Genomic DNA, 17,517 nt, shown 5'->3' with positions numbered 1-17,517 from the left:
CGTGTGTTTTGCTGTTGTAAATAAAAAGGTCTATGTTCAGGCGCTTAAAACGTTAATTTCCATTAAAGATTTAGGACTCAGCCTAAATGTATGCCTTATTGACTGTTTACAATTGACATTTTTCTGTTTTCTTTACACTTGTGCGTTTGTGTGATAAAGAGTGGATATGACACACGCTCTTCCATATAAAGAAAAAGTGTACTCCTGCACAATTCATTTGGAAAACGAATTGAGAAAGAGAAGTTTTTACAGTTACACTTTTGGTACATTAGTACGTCGAACTGGTCCCCCTGGCCATGTGCAAGCTCGAAAGCGACGCGGCACTTGTGAAAGCGACGCTTCATATAGAATGACAGGGCCGAACTGTGGGACAGGTTCCGGTTCGTATTGTTCGTTTTGGCACCGCCGAGTGAGTAGTGGAGTGGATTCCGTGTAAGAAAAGGCAATTTAATTAATAAATTAATTCGATTTAATTCTCTTTCTTGTTATTTGCGAAGTGATAGTACCCGGAAAACAGTATCGATCAAACCGCTAGTTAACGATAACGCAGGTCAGATTGAGGTTAGTAATGAATCCGTACGCACCTGAAAAGAAAAGTAAAAATCAAATTATACTGAAATGAAATAAATAATATAACCTAATACTTACCTAGAAATTACCTTACGATCAGGCGAGGATTCGATGTAGGGCGCGACAAGAAGTAAGCGCACCGACTTGTAAGTGTTGATTTATTGTAAAGCAAACCATAAGTACTTACCGATTATAATCAATTACAGTTTGAAGCATTTATCGCTCTCAAAACTGACCGCCTTTTATTGACACGCCCTACCTCCCACAACAAACTTCAAAAATTCGTGGGAATGTTGAGTGGAAAGGCCACTATGGATGGACAATTGGAAGAGGAATCTAACTGCGCGGCCTGTCATCGTCCGGACAGTGTAGAGTAGGGATCCTATAGGATTATAGGATCCCTAGTGTAGAGGACATGGTCCAATGCGACCAATGCGACGCTTGGAGCACTACACATGTGCAGAAGTGAACGAAAGCGTCGCGGGCCGATCGTTTGGGTGTGGTGATTGTACCCAACGGAGCGACGAAGTCGTGCGTAGTGGATCCAGCCGCTCTAGTACAACATCGACCTTTTCCGTCTGCCTAAGTCAGCTGGTGGAGCGGCAAAAGCTGGAACGGGCTCGTTTAGAACTGGAGATGCAACGCCGCCACCTTGATGAACAGCAGAAGTTGATCGACGAAGCCATCGGCGACGATGAACCGGAAGATGTACGAAACGGATGACGTAACGATGAAGCGGGCACTCGCACACCAAATAAGCACCTTTCAACACCGCTCCCACCGGGAGCTCCGACGACGGTCAACCAACGCTCGAACCCGCCAGTGGTAACTCCAAGAACCAACGCATCGATTCAGTGAAATACCTGCGAGGTATGAAGAAACCCGACGCAGCCTTTAAGGAACTCAGAGAACGGGTTGAGCAGTGCGAGACTCGCGCCAACCCAACATCTGAACAGCTGTCTTCCCTTCATGAACAGCTAGAGCTTTGTCGGAAATTATTAGAAGGACTCCAGCCCACCGCGGAAGGAAATGAACGGTCACAGAATCCAAAGGCGACAAACCCGACAGAGCTGCTACCGCCAAAACTAACGAACCAATCGCACTCGGTGAAGCAGACTGGAGCCATTCCAACGGGTAGCAGGTTGCAACCAACTCACGAGAACGAATCGACGCCGACGGAACGTCACGCCAATACCGGAGTAGAATGTGAGACTTTTCGGCCGAGTGATCTTTGGCCTTTAAGGAAACCGGTAAGCTAAACTGGCCCACCACCGGTAAGTCAAGCTAATCCAATGTCTGAAATTCGTCCGAATGACATGGAACCACCAGGTAAGCGTCAAGCCTTCAGAATTCCTACTGATTATATGAATCTAAATGCCATAAATAAATACCCCACGACCAACATACAAATAACCCGAGAGCAGCAGCGAGCAAACGCGCGCTCGGTCAAAATATATACACCTCCTAACGTTCCCCAAGAGCAGCAGCGAGACGCTCTCGCGCGCCCAGTAAGTACAGAATTGAATGATGATCTAAACGATTCTACAATCGGCGAACAAACGCGTAATTTCTCCTCGCGTGCATTTCAATCGTCTCAGTGTCTCAGTCACCTCGTCAACCAGAAAGAGTGCATCAAAACCTAGTGAGCTTTCCCCCAGTGCAAAATGGTGCTCCCACACAACGACAGTTAGCAGCAAGGCAGTCCCTGGCTAAGGATATCCCGCGATTCACTGGTGACCCGGCGGAGCTGCCGATTTTCATATCGAACTACCAATACACCACGGAAGCATGCGGGTTTTCAAACGGTGAGAACATGCTTCGCCTGCAACGGTGTTTGTCTGGAGCAGCACTTGAAACCGTGCGTAGTCGGTTGGTGTTACCGGCAGCGGTGCCGCAGGTGCTCGAAACCCTTCGTATGCGGTTTGGACGTCCGGAGTTGCTGATAAACGCTCTTCTCCGCAAGGTGCGGGAAATTCCAGCCCCACGATCGGACAAGTTAGAAGGATTGATCGACTTCGGGATGGCGATGCAGGCACTATGTGACCATATTGAAGCGGCGGACGAGCGTGCTCATTTGTCGAATCCATCGCTGCTGCAAGATCTGGTGGCGAAACTTCCCGCGGACCAGCGCATGATGTGGGCTGGATACAGGAGAGGATTCCAACAACCGGATCTGAAAACATTTGGCGACTATATGGTGTCCGTCGTGCGGGACGCGTCCAGTGTGGTACTCTTTGATCCAGAGATGAGGCGAAGCAACACCCGCGACCGATCAAAAGAAAAGGGATTTGTGAATTCCCATGCAGCGAGCTCTTCTGGAAAACCGGAAGATTCACACGGTGAACCACCGAAACAATTTGATTGCGAACACTGCCACAAGGGTGGACATCGAGTGCGGGACTGCAGCGCCTTCAAAGGACTAAACGTCGATGATCGTTGGCGAAGAATTCGGGAACTAGGTTTGTGGCAGAGCTGTCGCTTCAAGCACGGACGGAGAGCGTGCCGAGGAAGGAAGACTTGAGGCATCGAAGGTTGTCAATATAGTCACCATAAGCTTCTCCACTCCTCTAGAGGAATCTCGCACCAGTCTGTACCACGCATACAGGTAGCTGAGAACCACACACATCGGGTACAAACTACGTCGACGTTGTTCAGAATCGTTCCGGTGACGCTGTACGGAGTCAAGGGTTCAATAAACACATACGCATTTCTCGATGAAGGCTCCGATCTCACTCTGATAGAAAGTGACTTAGTGACGTCGAATATAAGGTACCCCATTTCCTCTATGCTTACGGCGGACAGGTAACACCTCACGCATGGAGCAGGATTCACAACGCGTGACTATCGACATTGCGTGAATCGACCAGGGAAAGCGACATAAACTAATTGATGCGAGAACGGTCAAGAACCTTGGATTACCATGTCAGAGTTTCCTCAAGGAAGAAGCTGTCAAATCGTACAAACACCTGAACGGAATTCCTATCGCCAGTTACAATAACGCTATACCCAAAATCCTCATCGGAGTCGACAACTTACGACTGGCGATACCTCTCAAAGTGCGGGAAGGCGACGGAACAGCACCAGTGGCGGTGAAAACCAGGCTTGGTTGGTGCGTCTACGGTTCCCGAGGAAGAAGGAAAAATGAAAGCTACAACTTCCACATTTGCGAGTGTTCATGCGACGACACGCTACAGGAATCATTCAAATAGTTCTTTGCCATTGAAGGGACCGGAACGGGAGTCACTGAACCAGAGGTCCGAACGACGAAGGAAGACGAACGCGCGCTGACCATTATGGAGCTCACAACTCGACGTGTTGGTAATAGTTTTGAAACGGGCTTAATTTGGAAGGAGGATTACGTGGAGTTTCCGGATAGCTTCCCCATGACCGTGCGTCGGCTTGAATGCTTGGAGCGCCGGATGGATCGTGACCTGGGGTTGAAAGAAAACCTCCACCGTCAAATACGTGAATATGAAGCAAAGGGATACGCACATAAAGCCACGGAAGAGGAAATGAAAGCAGCGGATCCCAGAAGAGTATGGTATCTTCCAGTTGGAGCGGTGATGAACCCTAAGAAACCAGGGAAAATTCGCGTCATCTGGGACGCAGCGGCCAAGGTCGACGGTGTATCGCTTAACGGGGCGCTTCTCAAAGGACCAGACCAACTAGCTTCGCTTCCTGGGATTCTATTCCGCTTCAGGATATACGGTGTGGTAGTCAGCTCTTATATCCTGGAGATGTGCCATCAAATCCAAATTCGTGAAGAAGACAAAACCTCCCAGCGTTTCTTGTGGCAAGACCAACCAAATCAGAAACCAACGGTGTACTTTATGGACGTCGCTACGTTCGGTAGCACTTGCTCGCCAGCTTCGGCGCTATTTGTTAAAAACCAGAACGCCGAACAATACAGCGAGGTCTACCCCGACGCAGCGAAAGCGATAATAGACGATCATTATGTCGATGACTATTTGGCAAGTTTCAGCTCGGAGGAAGACGCAGCGAAAGTGGTCTGCGAGATGCGATGCGTACACAACAAAGGAGGGTTCAAGCTGCACAACTGGCGGTCGAACAGTAGCAGGGTGCTGGATCAACTGGGAGAACACCAGCCCGAAGCTAATAAGCAGTTCAATCTGGTAGACAGCGCGAAGAACGAAAGGGTGCTCGGAATGCTCTGGAGTCCTTCGACGGACGAACTAAGCTTTTCCACTCAAATGAGCGAAGAAGTACAAACACTGATTCGAACCGCCACACGACCTACGAAAAGACAGGTTCTACGATGCGTACCCAGCAAACATAAGATCGTATATCATAGCGAATAAATGTACAAAGTGGAGGCCATATACGTGCATTTTGCACGCAGTCAAATGGAGAAATGCGTCTATATCGCCTCCACCCTGTACACTTATTCGCTAGCATATGCGATTTTGTGTTGGCTGGGTAATGACGCTGTTTGACCCATTAGGGCTACTCGCTCCGTTTATTATTCACGGGAAAGTGTTAATTCAAGACCTATGGAGAGAAGGCACCGGATGGGATGAAAAGATAAGTGCGACCATCTACGCAAAATGGCTACGATGGGTGCAAATGATCGAGTACATCTCGGAAGTGCGAATTCCCAGATGTTACTTCCCCCACAGCAACCAGAATACCTACAATAACGCCGAGATTCACGTATTCGTCGACGCTAGCGAGGTAGCGTACTCCTGTGCAGTCTATTTACGCACATTCGATCAGGGAAGAAACCCGCAGTGCTGTCTGGTCGCCGCAAAATCAAAAGTCACTCCACTCAAACCGTGGTCGACTCCCTGACTAGAACTCCAAGGATGCGTATTAGGCGTACGTTGGTCGAAATTTGTAATGGAACATCACAAAATTCCTATCTCTAAGATGAGGTTTTGGACGAACTCCTGAACCGCTCTGGCCTGGATCCAGGCAGACCGAAGAAATTATCGTCAATTCGTGTCATTCAGAGTGACTGAAATAGTGGATTACACAACGGCAAGCGAATGGCGATGGGTACCTTCGAAGTCGAACCCTGCAGATGAAGAGACCTAATGGGGAAGTGGGCCGTACTTTGATTCAAATAGCAAGTGGTTTCAGGGTCCCGATTTCCTGTATTTATCGGAAGATGAATGGCCTCGTCCTAGAGAACCAGTGACCACCACCTCCGAAGAGATGCGCGCATCGATCTTACATCACTATTCGCTCGAGCCGGTGGAGGTAGATTTCGATAGTTTCTCCTGCTGGGATCGACTGCAACGAACTACGGCATACGTGCTCCGGTTCCTCCACAACTCGTCTAAAAGGCAGCCAAAGTATACTGGGCAACTATGCCAGGCCGAACTCGAAGCAGCAGAAGTCACAATCCTGAAACTCGCCCTACACGAATTCTACCCAGATGAGATCGCAGCTTTATCACGGAAAGCTCCGAACGAGACCGGACAAGAGACTATTGGGAAACATAGTGCTATCTACCACCTGATTCCAATATTGGACACCAATGGTTTGCTACGTGAACGTGGAAGGATTGGTGCAGCCAGAGACGTCTACTACAATGTGCACCATCCCGATCCTCCCGAGGAAACATCGATTAACGGAGCTTCTGGTTTTTCAATATCACTGTCGGTACGGCCACGGTAATACGGAAACAGTGGTAAACGAGGTTCGACAGCTGTATGCCATACCAAGACTTCGCTTGGTGATAAAGAAGGTGGCACGTAACTGTACTTTTTTTTTTGTACCTTTTGGTAAGATACGACGAGCCAAACCGTTGAATCCATTGATGTCGCCTCTCCGACCTGCTCGTCTTGCTCATCATGCACGAGTGTTCACCTTAACAGGGGTGGACTACTTTGGGCCGCTAGTAAAACTAGGGAGATCAAACGTTAAACGGTAGGTCGCGTTATTTACATGTATGATGGTACGCGCTGTGCACCTGGAAATCGCCTACACTCTAAGGACAGAATGCTGCAATTCGTGTGTTCGCCGTTTCGTGGTTCGTCGAGGATTACCTGCGACGATGGGACCAATTTCCAAGGAGCAGATCACATACTACGACACCAGATTAGCCAGGGACTGTCAGAAAGTTTCACCAGCGCTCGCACTAAATGGAACTTTATTCCACCGGGAGCTTGGGAACGCCTGGTACGATCGGTCAAAGCCGCGATGACTGAAGCGTACTCAGAAGGAAAACTCAACGACGAGGGGCTGCAGACGTTGGTCGTGGAGGTCGAACACATGATTAACTCAAGGCCTCTGACGTATCTACCGCTCGACTCCGCAGAAACAGAAGCGCTTACTCCGAACCACTTCTTGTTGCTGAGCTCTTCGGGGGTGAAGCAATGCGGGGTACAAGGAGCATCCACCATTCACAGTCAACCCAGCGAACCAATTCGTCGAGAGATCCTGGGTAGGTCCTGGGAGCAAATGCAATGCCTGCTCAACACCTTTTGGAAACGATGGTTGATCGAATACTTGCCGGTGATTCGTCGTCAACCAAAGTGGTTTGATGAAACCCGAACGATAAAAGAGGGACATCCGGTGATGGTCGCGGAGCCTGCAAAACGCAACGGATGGGAACGAGGACGAATAACCCGCATGGTTCCGAATTCAGATGGCCGTCGTGAAGATCCGGGACAAGAGCCTGCTGCGACCGGTAACACAATTGGCACTTCTCGACGTTATAGAAAAACGTGAAGTTTCGGAGGACTCCGAACTACACCCGAGAAGGATTGTTGGTACATAGTACGTCGAACTGGTCACCCTGGCCACGCGCAAGCTCAAAAGCGCCGCGGCACTTGTAAAAACGACGCTTCATATAGAATGACAGGGCCGAACTGTGGGACAGGTTCCGGTTCGTATTGTTCGTTTTGGCACCGCCGAGTGAGTGGAGTGGATTCCGTGTAAGAAAAGGTAATTTAATTAATAAATTATTTCGATTTAATTCTAGTTTAGAAGAAGTAAGGTACCCCGGGGCAAGTGGGACCTAAAAAAACGCTAGTTGAGCAAAATTGTTAACGCATACTTAGAAAACAGGGTATTTCAGGACATTAACCACGGACACATCATTATATGCTTCCGTTTTTGAAGTGTAGACGTGTTGTAAGCCATTTATTCAGTTACAAAAAATATTGTTAGTGACATAAATAAATCTACCTGTGGGACCCACTTACCCCTTCAAACGGGGCAAGTGGGACCTATTCTGCTTTATACTGTCAAACGGAACTTATTTGAAGAATGTAGATATAATGTTCATATAATTTCTGAGTCGTAGTATTTCAGATCATGGATGAAGGTTTATTGCTTGTCAGACTTTTGTTTTTGCAAAAAGAAAGGGATTACAATGTTAGCAGATATAAAAACAAGACAACAGCCGGTTTACTGTTTAATTGGCTGTTGCCTGGCTTTCCATTAGCTTACTTTCTTACCAAATGTGTTAGATGGAAAGGATAAGCAAATCTTTGTTCACTTTTCGAATGAATGTTTCTCTGTTTAGAACACAAATTATTACATAAATTAGAACTTCAAAAGGAACGTTTTTATTCAGGCGATGCGCAGTGTTGTAAATTTGTAATAGAACGAAATGGCCAATTTATGTCTTTAGCATTTTTTCTATCTGAAAAACTTGTCATCTGATGCGAATTTTCAAAATAGCAAAACACATGACAAAACCTGTTGATCTATTGTAGAATAAATAGATTGTTTGCACTGTCAACGGAAAATTTCGCATAGTTATAACATTTGTTTTTTTTCCATGAGGGAGTTCATTTTCAGAAAGTAAAATACAGATTTGGTAAATCAACTGTATACTACTTCTTAACAACGAAACCAATGATATCAACTGCATTTGATTCAGATCCATATAATATATGAGTGTCGAAGTTATTTTTCACTAGACTCACTATTTAAAAACGGGTAAAATGGCTCTATCGAAAATGTTGTTCGAATATGTCCCACTTGCCCCATGTGTGTTAAAACTCAAGAGCAAGTGAAAATTGCAGATTTTTGCATTAATCAAAACTTTTAAATCGTTTTCGATGTCACACAATTATTTAATTGCTCAAAATATTCATTCTCCACATCAATGATAAATTTAAAAACGACTATTTTGTTGGAAATCCATTGGATTAAAATAAAAGTAATAGCTTTTGCCGGTAGTTTAAAGTCATGATTAAACAATACCATTAGTATGGTGCCGCAAATGGTTTTGATTCCAAATATTTTTGTATCAGGTGAATTCGTTGATAGTTCTGCTTCATCTTTCTAGAACATTGTTATCATTAAAAACGTTCACCGATTAATCGGCAGTCATAGTACCCACTTACCCCGTATTTTCACTTGCCCCGGGGTACCTTATTAGAAGTTCAGAGTGCTCTTTCTTGTTATTTGCGAAGTGATAGTACCCGGAAAACAGTATCGATCAAACCGCTAGTTAACGATAACGCAGGTCAGATTGAGGTTAGTAATGAATCCGCGCTAAGAGAATAAGATCGATAACATCAAGTTAGCACGTGGAAGGGGCCGTGGAAATACAGTCAAATTTCACTCGTTGGGCTATCTTTAGATGGGCTACGATTTAGTTGGGCGCTCGTTAGGTAGCCCGACTTAAAACGAAGGTGGACGTCAAATTATGACATCTACGACAGTTTTTTTTTCTTTTTCGCAGTTGGCAGCTCTGAATTTCTATTGTATTCGCTGATTTGACAGATGAAATCTCAGCCCAACTAACGAAAGTCTTTCACTAGATGGGCTACGAGTTTAGCCCAACGAGCGAAAGTTGACTGTAAATAATAGAACCTAATACTAACCAAGAAATTACCTTACCCGCCGATCAGGCGAGGATTCGATGAAGGGCGCGACAGGAAGTAAACGCACCAAAATTGTAAGTGTTGATTTATTGTAAAGCAAACCATAAGTACTTACCGATTATAATCAATTACAGTTTGAAGCATTTATCGCTGTCAAAACCGACCGCCTTTTATTGACGCGCCCTACCTCCCAACACATACACTTTGATTTCTCCTCAGAGCGAACCAACCTTTATCAGGGCCACCAATCTTTGATGAGGAAGAAAGAGCTTATACTGAGATTTTCGTAAGAGTGAAAAATCAATATTGATAAAGAGACACAAACTATGACGACAAATACTATCCATTTCGTATAGCTACGTAGTCCTACGTCACTTTTGCGTATAACCCGATTGGGCTGCTCCTTTGAGTTTTTTTCTTTTAAATTGTTGACGATTATAAAGAACTATAAGTGTTATGTCTTGTCTCGCGTCGCGTTTCTTATAAGTGTCGTGTTGTTCTTACGTTAGAACAAACCACAAAAACACTAGTGTATAACACATGTCCCTTATTTAGGATCAGCATGGCACATTCATGAGCTCGACGACCTCATACCCTCTAATTCCTTATTTCTTCAAGAAACATGTCGCGATAAGGCATACTCTGTGCGCATGAGAATACGTTTGATAGTTAAAAGCTGGGACGTTAAAAGTAAATAGATTTATCTAAAAATATCAGGACAATGTGATAAAACACACACGGGGTAATGAATAAAATTTACTTATTTATTGTGTGTACTGTTTTCTCATAACAATTAATTTCTTTGGTACAATGCAACTACACTTTCAAAATGTGGTCTTTTTTAAACAATTACTTTTACTTTAAACCATTGAAGACAGCGGCCATCTGTTCCAGTACTATCGGATCGGCCCGTGCTTTCTTCTGCGGCACCTTTATCTTTGCGCGCTTCATGGTAACATTGCCGTGTATGTCGTGCTCATCCATGATATGTCGGAGAAGTCGTTTCAAACTATTACAAGCAACTCCGCAGTCACACGGGTATTGACCGTTGATGCTCTTCATCTTGGTGCACCGCTCCAGCATCTCCGATCTGGCATCCACAATATCGAAGGGTTCCTCCGTCTCCGAATCGGAAGGAATTCTCGACTTCCGCTGTTTTCGTTTCATCCGCAATAGGGACTTCCTGGCCGAGGTGCGGTGCGACCTTCTGGGCTTTTCTGCTATTTGCTCCAGCACAGCTTCTTTACATTCGATCAATTCTACTGCTTCGAACATTTCCGGCGCTTGTTCTTGCGCTTCATCGTCTGTCGGAATCGCTTGTTCGGTCGGTTCCGGGAGGGGTAACTCCATTTCGTTGGAAAGCTCCCCGACCAGTGTCTTCAAGAATTGATCATTTTTGTGGAACCACTCACGACTGCGGTGAATGTATGTCACTCTTTCGATACATGTTTGGCATATCATTTTTGGATATTCATCGTTTGGTTCAACCTGAAACAAGATTTTTTTTGTTTAAAAAAAAAAGGTTTGAACGCTACAAATATCAATCGCTATACAGATTCAATCGACGGATTAGAGTTAGAATATAAACAATACAGCATCAGCACAACTGGATCACCTAAGTTATGTTATGGTAGATAACAATAATATGTAATATGGTTACAAGTCAGGGAACAAGCGCATAGAACCTAAGATTTCTGTGAGGGTGACATATATTAGAAATTGGACAATCCACCATGGCAAGGTATTTACTATTAGAGCACTGCCCTGAGATGAGGTTTTGCTAAAGAAGTGGTTCCATTACTACTACGTTTGCATTAATATAGAGACGAATGCACACCCTCGACACGATGCTGGAGATATTCAAAGGAAGGCTTAATCGGTTTGCACTCCAACTTATCCAGAACAAGTTGTACACATGCCAGAGAGCTATTATGTCAATTTTAAAAACATTGAGTATTTGTACCGACACTGGATACAGTGATAGTTCGCTAATTGTGGCACGATCTCACAGCGAATACGTTTTTGTTATTTGACTGTTTATGATATTAATGGTGACGACTCTTTACCTAAATGATACTAAAATCAACTCACCTCTATCCCAATCGATTGTGCAATGAACTCCACAATGTCCTGTTTGTCAAATAGGGTCTCATGCGTTGACTGCTCATCCGTTTCCAAACACAATCGACAAACTTTACCCAAATCGTTAACCACCAGCACCGGTGGATTGAACTTGTCTTCCGTGCTTCTCTGGGCTGCTTTCGATTTGTTCACAGTTCTAGGCGTTTCCGATCGCACTATCTTGGGTAAATGACGATCCGGAACGGCATCGGCTTTCAGTGGATTTTTGCTATCTGAGGTTGGAATTAAGTGTTTCAGTGGTCCAACAAAATAATTCACAACTACCAACCTGAGGAGAAGTCGTACTGCTGCGGTGAAAAATGTCTACGGCAGACAAGCATTCCGCCTAAATCGGAATCGGTATCGATCGAAAGCAGTTCGCACCACTCCGCTACTCGCACGGGGTTTCCAATAGGAAATTGATGAAATGCGGTAACGTTGCCGGAACTACTGCATTCGCCACTGTTCTGCGGGGAGTCATTTCCCGGACAATCGTACACACAGCAAACACTCATCATTAGACTTGAATAATTTACTGATAACCGATTTTATTCAACTTCTGACCACAAGTAGCAATTTTTTCTTGGACTTGTGTTTACTGTTTACTGTTTTGGTGTTATGGGGCACAGACCTATTCATCGAGCTACGCACCTTTAGAGCACCTCCACGGGAGTCCTCATCGCTATTCTTATTATAGTGCTCCCTTCCGAGTGCTATTTTAGGATAGCGCCCCATCTTCCCACCGGTGTTTTCTGTTTTAGGTATAGCTGTTGTATTTATATTGGTCGAATGGAAATGGCGGAACAAAAACGAGAACACGCGGATGCGAAAATTATAAACTTTTATTATATTATTATTTTCCTCTCTTGTGATGCTCTCACTCCGGTGTATCAAATGGTAATCAATATTCGTTTTTTTGTTGGCAGGAGTGGGTAGGCTCGTGCCGTTGATAGCGCAAGTGCTGCCAGAACTGCTTCTAGGATATAACAGCTCTTCTCGCGAAATAAGCTCCTTTCTAGCTAAGCTAAGACACTAATACATAGATAGCTCACTGGAGCACCCCTGCTAGTAATCCACAGGCAACAATACTCTATCGGTCGTTGGGTGAACTAAACACAGTGAGTGCGCATTCAGGAACAAAACAGTCTGGCGCATTTTGATTTGACAATTCAAACTGACATTTGGAATGTGCACGGTCAAACCCATCTACCTAAATTGAAGTTAAAGTAACACAAAAATTAATAAAATTTACTTAACCCTCCAGGACTCACATCAGCTTTCATAACATGAGAACTCGCATGTTGTAAAAAGTGCAACAGTTCAAAATTTCCATATATTGAAAAATATTGAGACACACTTTTACACAGAGAAAGAAAAAGTTGGGATTTTAACTACTTTCCAATTTCAATTTGAAAGTATGGAAAATTTGGTGTTTTTGAGTGCTTAAATGTTTGAGTCAAATACAAAATCGTTGATTCAACAGCTTTTTTCTTAATTTAAAATTGTGCTCTTCACAGTTGGAGCACTCAGAACAAACATTCAAAAAATATCAAACTAACCTTCATATTTAATATTTCTGGCAACACCGACATAAAAAAGTACAGTATCCCCCCGCTTATCCGGACCTCGCTAATCCGACGACTCGTTAGTCCGGATCTCGCTAATTGGGTCCTAAAATGAAGAATCGATATTCGATTTTCTTTCATGGAACGATGAAGCTAATCATCCTGAACGCGTCAGTTTTTCTTTTGACTCAGAAATCGAAAGGAACATTGTTTAATTTGAAATTTAAAAATAGATGAAAAATGCTTCCTCGACATTTTCGGTCTCGTTTGACGTATGGAATAATATAATTCAAACGCACTGGTAACACACCGCAGGGCACTTGACTCAACCTTTGACAGTTAATATATGGGCCTGACGTTTCGGGCTGATGGTTGATTCGTTCTGAAATGTTGCACAGCCAAAAATTTGCCTCAAAATGTCTTAAACATAAAAATATTATTTTTACTGATTTCCCGCATAGAAATAAATCGTTGGCCGAACGGTTAATATTATACGTTTTCTATTCCACGTTTGATCATTGTTGGCTGTATGATATATATGAAATTATATGATTAATACATTTACCGACCTGATCATACAATATTATTGTCGGATTATACATGTTGTAATAATGATTACTAGAATGAGAAATGAAAAATAATCAGTTGTAAAAGAATTATTAATGATATGATCTGGGTTGTTATTTACACACGACTGCAGGGTTCAGTTTGTTTTATTTTTAGTGCAATAAACACATTTCTGTCAGCGGCAGTTGTTCGACTTGAGCCAACGGTCATATTTTTTTTTGTTTTAAAAGTTAGCGGTAATACAAAAAACTAATAGTGAACGCGAAAGAACAACTGGATAATAAAAAAGGATTAAAATGCATGTAAGTGAAAACCGAGGTGAAAACTTTATATCAAATCGGGAAGTAAATCTATTTTTAATCGCCAACTAGGTTTGTGGTAACTGCGCTAGCGGATCTTGCAGCGGATTCAGCGGAACTGCGAGGATATGCCTGCGAAGGTAAGAATCTCTTTGATGGACCTTCTTTAATATATGTGGTGTGCGAAAAGTAAAATATTAAGATCTTATGTTGACCCGATAACAGAACGGTATTAAAACAGACCGTTTCAGGATGCCAGAACTCTGATAGATACACTAAGCCCTCAGCACAATGTATCCGATGTTCCCATATTGCATCACAACCAATTGCAATAAACTTCCAACCAGCGTTCAACTATTGGTTTGCTATCATTTGCCATTTATATTGAATCCGGATTTGCAGCGCTATCCCAAATATATAAAATCCCTGTCTTGTGTCTTAGAGCAAGATTACCGGTGGTGAGTTTAAGCTGTTTGGCAGCGCAGTATCATTACTTGACACTCTACCGGTCGCTACTGAACGCGCTGCTATAACAGTAGCGCGACTGACAGGTGACCAAATTTGGTAGCGCGATAAGAGCGCTGCTATTTGGAGAACTGTCAACTGTCAAACGTCACCGGTACGGAATAGAGCAACCAAATTGAGAGTTGAAAATAGTGACCGATACGGAAACGAGTGACGAAACTAAAATGAAAGCGCTGTGCGGGTGATTAAAATGCTCGCGACCGATAATGATGCTCTTACGGGTTAGCACCCTGATACTTATAAATCATAGGCCGTAAGAAACGAACCATCACCACTAAATGAATTACCCTTTTGTTTTTTGGATAATTCGCAGGCAAAACTATTGACATCAGTACATAAAATGTTATTAAATTATATTGGAGGACCAGCTGAAATATTTTTTTTAAATCAAAAGAAGCTAACAAAAGAGCATATTCTTCCAAGAATTTAAATATTCACAGCAAAAATTATTGTAAAACACAACGACGTAATTTGCACGATGTAGTAAAAAAGCTATGTAACTGCAGAAAATAGATACAAAATTACATCAATTTTATGTATGTTTACATCGCGTAAAAATTACACAGGAAGAAAAAAAGCCATTTCACATCACGTTACCTCCGTGTAATATAAACATACGAAAAAATGTATTATTACACAGAAACATGTGCAACCAACTGATCCCAATATGCGTGTGTATTATTACACACTTTTTATGCAACATTGCGTTGAATTATACTGCAATATTAAATCTGGCTGCACTTCTCATCTCAATCTGAGCAGAGCCAACCGACAGACGACGCAGGGCTTTAGGACAAAAGATATTTTAGTTACTAGATAAAGATTGTCGCTTCGGTTCCCTTTGTTCTGCTGTCCGAAACATGTGTGGTACATACCTGTCAAATCGTATGGATTTTCCTTCTTTGACATTTAGCTCCCCTATCCTCGCCAGCAAAAGATCCCACTCGGAAGGATGTCTAAAAGCGAACAGGAATCTACCTGAATAGGACGCAAACCACCTTAGCCGAGTATTGAAATAAGTTTAGACCCAAACCAAATGTATAATGCCCTTCGATTTTTGCTAGTGTATTGGTTTACCTCTACACACTCACTGCTGAATCGGTTGAATCGCCTTTAGTTCAAGATGGTCTCGCGCTTTTTGCAGCCGCCATTTTTTCTATCGCAAAAGAAACTGCTGAGAAATTATTTATCTCCTAAATTCTTTATAAGATTTCCAGCTCATGGGTTGCGTGGTAATCAGTTTATTTCGATAGAAATAGTTAAAAAGAATTACGGGATTCAACTCGTGTGTTTCGGCGGAGGCGGCGATTACAGAGTGAGTGGTGTCGGCGGAAGTAGATCGAAGGCGTTGCGGGAGGATTACTCCAGGAACTTTGAGGTAGTTCCTCCAGGTGCTCCGGGAGAACTCCCTCAGGAATTCCGGGATAATTCGTGCAGCAATTTCCAAGCAAATTCATTCAGAAATTTTGATAGGGAGGCTACAGAAATCCCAGCAAAATAAATACGAGGGTATTAATCTAGAAAAGCTTTTAAACTGGACCCGCCAGTTCCACTGCTAAAAATGCTATCGTCATGGTGAACCTCTCTCATAATCTTCTTTATTTCTTATAACCGCAGGCAAGAAACTCCAGCAGATTATCGTTGAGATAACCCCCATCCTCCGTTCACTGGGCGGGTAGTGAAACCCGGGGCATTACTAAAAATTCGCATTTGGGACACACTACGTCAGCATATTATGGTGCAACTCCGGGAGGAAAATACCATGCAGTCATCAAAACCGATGCGAACACTCGATCGTGACCCAAGCGACAGTGCAATGGAGATCACCACATCGGTTTCAAAACATCGGGATGGGAAGACACATCCTCCAGCGCAACCCCATCGATGAAGACGGCAACTCCGCATCTCTTGCCATTCTGGCCAAATGAGGGCACCACCTCTCTTCTGACATCAGGCGATATCAGCTGGAAACACCCGCCGTTGGGAAAAAGAAACCAACGAACGGAACCTATAACCTATAACCGACTGCATTGTGGCAAATCAAGGAACATTCCATGGAACGATGCACATGTCCAGTTTTTCCCAAGCCGATTAACTCTTTTTATGCACCATGGTTGGATATTCCTAAAGCTATCAGTACACTGTTTGTCATAATGACAAATATTTGTCAAGTCAGCCTGATATCCATGTCGATTTCTGGTCAGTCTGATAGATATCCGGATAAACTTGACAAATATTTGTCATCATGACAAACAGTGTACTGAGGGCTTAATAAATATTACTTGTTGTCCTAATTTATAATAATAAAGAATAAATAAAGAAAAATTTTACGTTTTCTTGGTAAAAACGCTGCGTCTCATTGATTTGTATATATATATGAATAACAGAAAGAAAAAGAAGAAAAGAAGCAATATCCCAAGCAACCAGAAGTTCAGATTTTACTTAAATTTACTCTTAACCGAACTAATTGGTTCACTATGGTTCACAACAAGTTCCAAGCATCCGTAACGGAACTTTAAAGTTCACTTAAAGTTCCGTTACATACAAAAAATTACTTAAAATGAGAGCTGATTAAGCCAAAATAGCCCTTCTTATCCAAACTTCTGGTTGCTTGGGATGGTACCCACGTCTAGGAGAAATCTAGGAGACCCATGGTAATCGAGTCTAGAAGATATCGAGGTAATATCCAAGAGACCACACCTGTCAAATCCCTATCGGTTCAATCGGTCTACTCGTCTAAAATTTGAGGTAGACACCGGTTCAAACGGTTGTTGCATTTGAGGCGGATTTGAGGTCTGACAGGTTCTAGACATCGAAGAAAAATATCTACACAGCAAAAAATATTGTAATTAGCATCGACGTAATTTGAGCGATGTACCCAAAATGCTATGTAATGATGAAAATCAAATGCATATAAACATTCATTTGTATGTGATATTACATCCCCTTGAGATTACACAGATTTAAAATCACGATTTTCCTTTGCATAGTAGTTGTGTAATATTTCAGTGCTTATTCTATTAATATTACACAGAATATGATGCAACCTATTGAGTTCGAAGG

The 17,517-nt window shown here is 43.2% G+C and overlaps 1 protein-coding gene across 1 annotated transcript; it reads right to left on the bottom strand.

Annotated features, from left to right (window-relative positions):
* Positions 1 to 10,116: 10,116 nt before the first annotated feature.
* On the bottom strand, positions 10,117 to 12,013 carry LOC134205935 (uncharacterized). Its single transcript, XM_062681639.1, has 3 exons — positions 11,788 to 12,013; positions 11,469 to 11,731; positions 10,117 to 10,865 (listed from the first exon to the last, which is right to left on the bottom strand). Exons 1-3 carry the CDS (start codon positions 12,011 to 12,013, stop codon positions 10,233 to 10,235), a joined length of 1,122 nt encoding a protein of 373 aa, XP_062537623.1. The 3' UTR covers positions 10,117 to 10,232.
* Positions 12,014 to 17,517: the final 5,504 nt, after the last annotated feature.

Source organism: Armigeres subalbatus, chromosome 1, assembly GCF_024139115.2.
Source record: "Armigeres subalbatus isolate Guangzhou_Male chromosome 1, GZ_Asu_2, whole genome shotgun sequence".
NCBI classification, from domain to species: domain Eukaryota; kingdom Metazoa; phylum Arthropoda; class Insecta; order Diptera; family Culicidae; genus Armigeres; species Armigeres subalbatus.
This window is presented reverse-complemented; position numbering and strand designations above follow the sequence as displayed.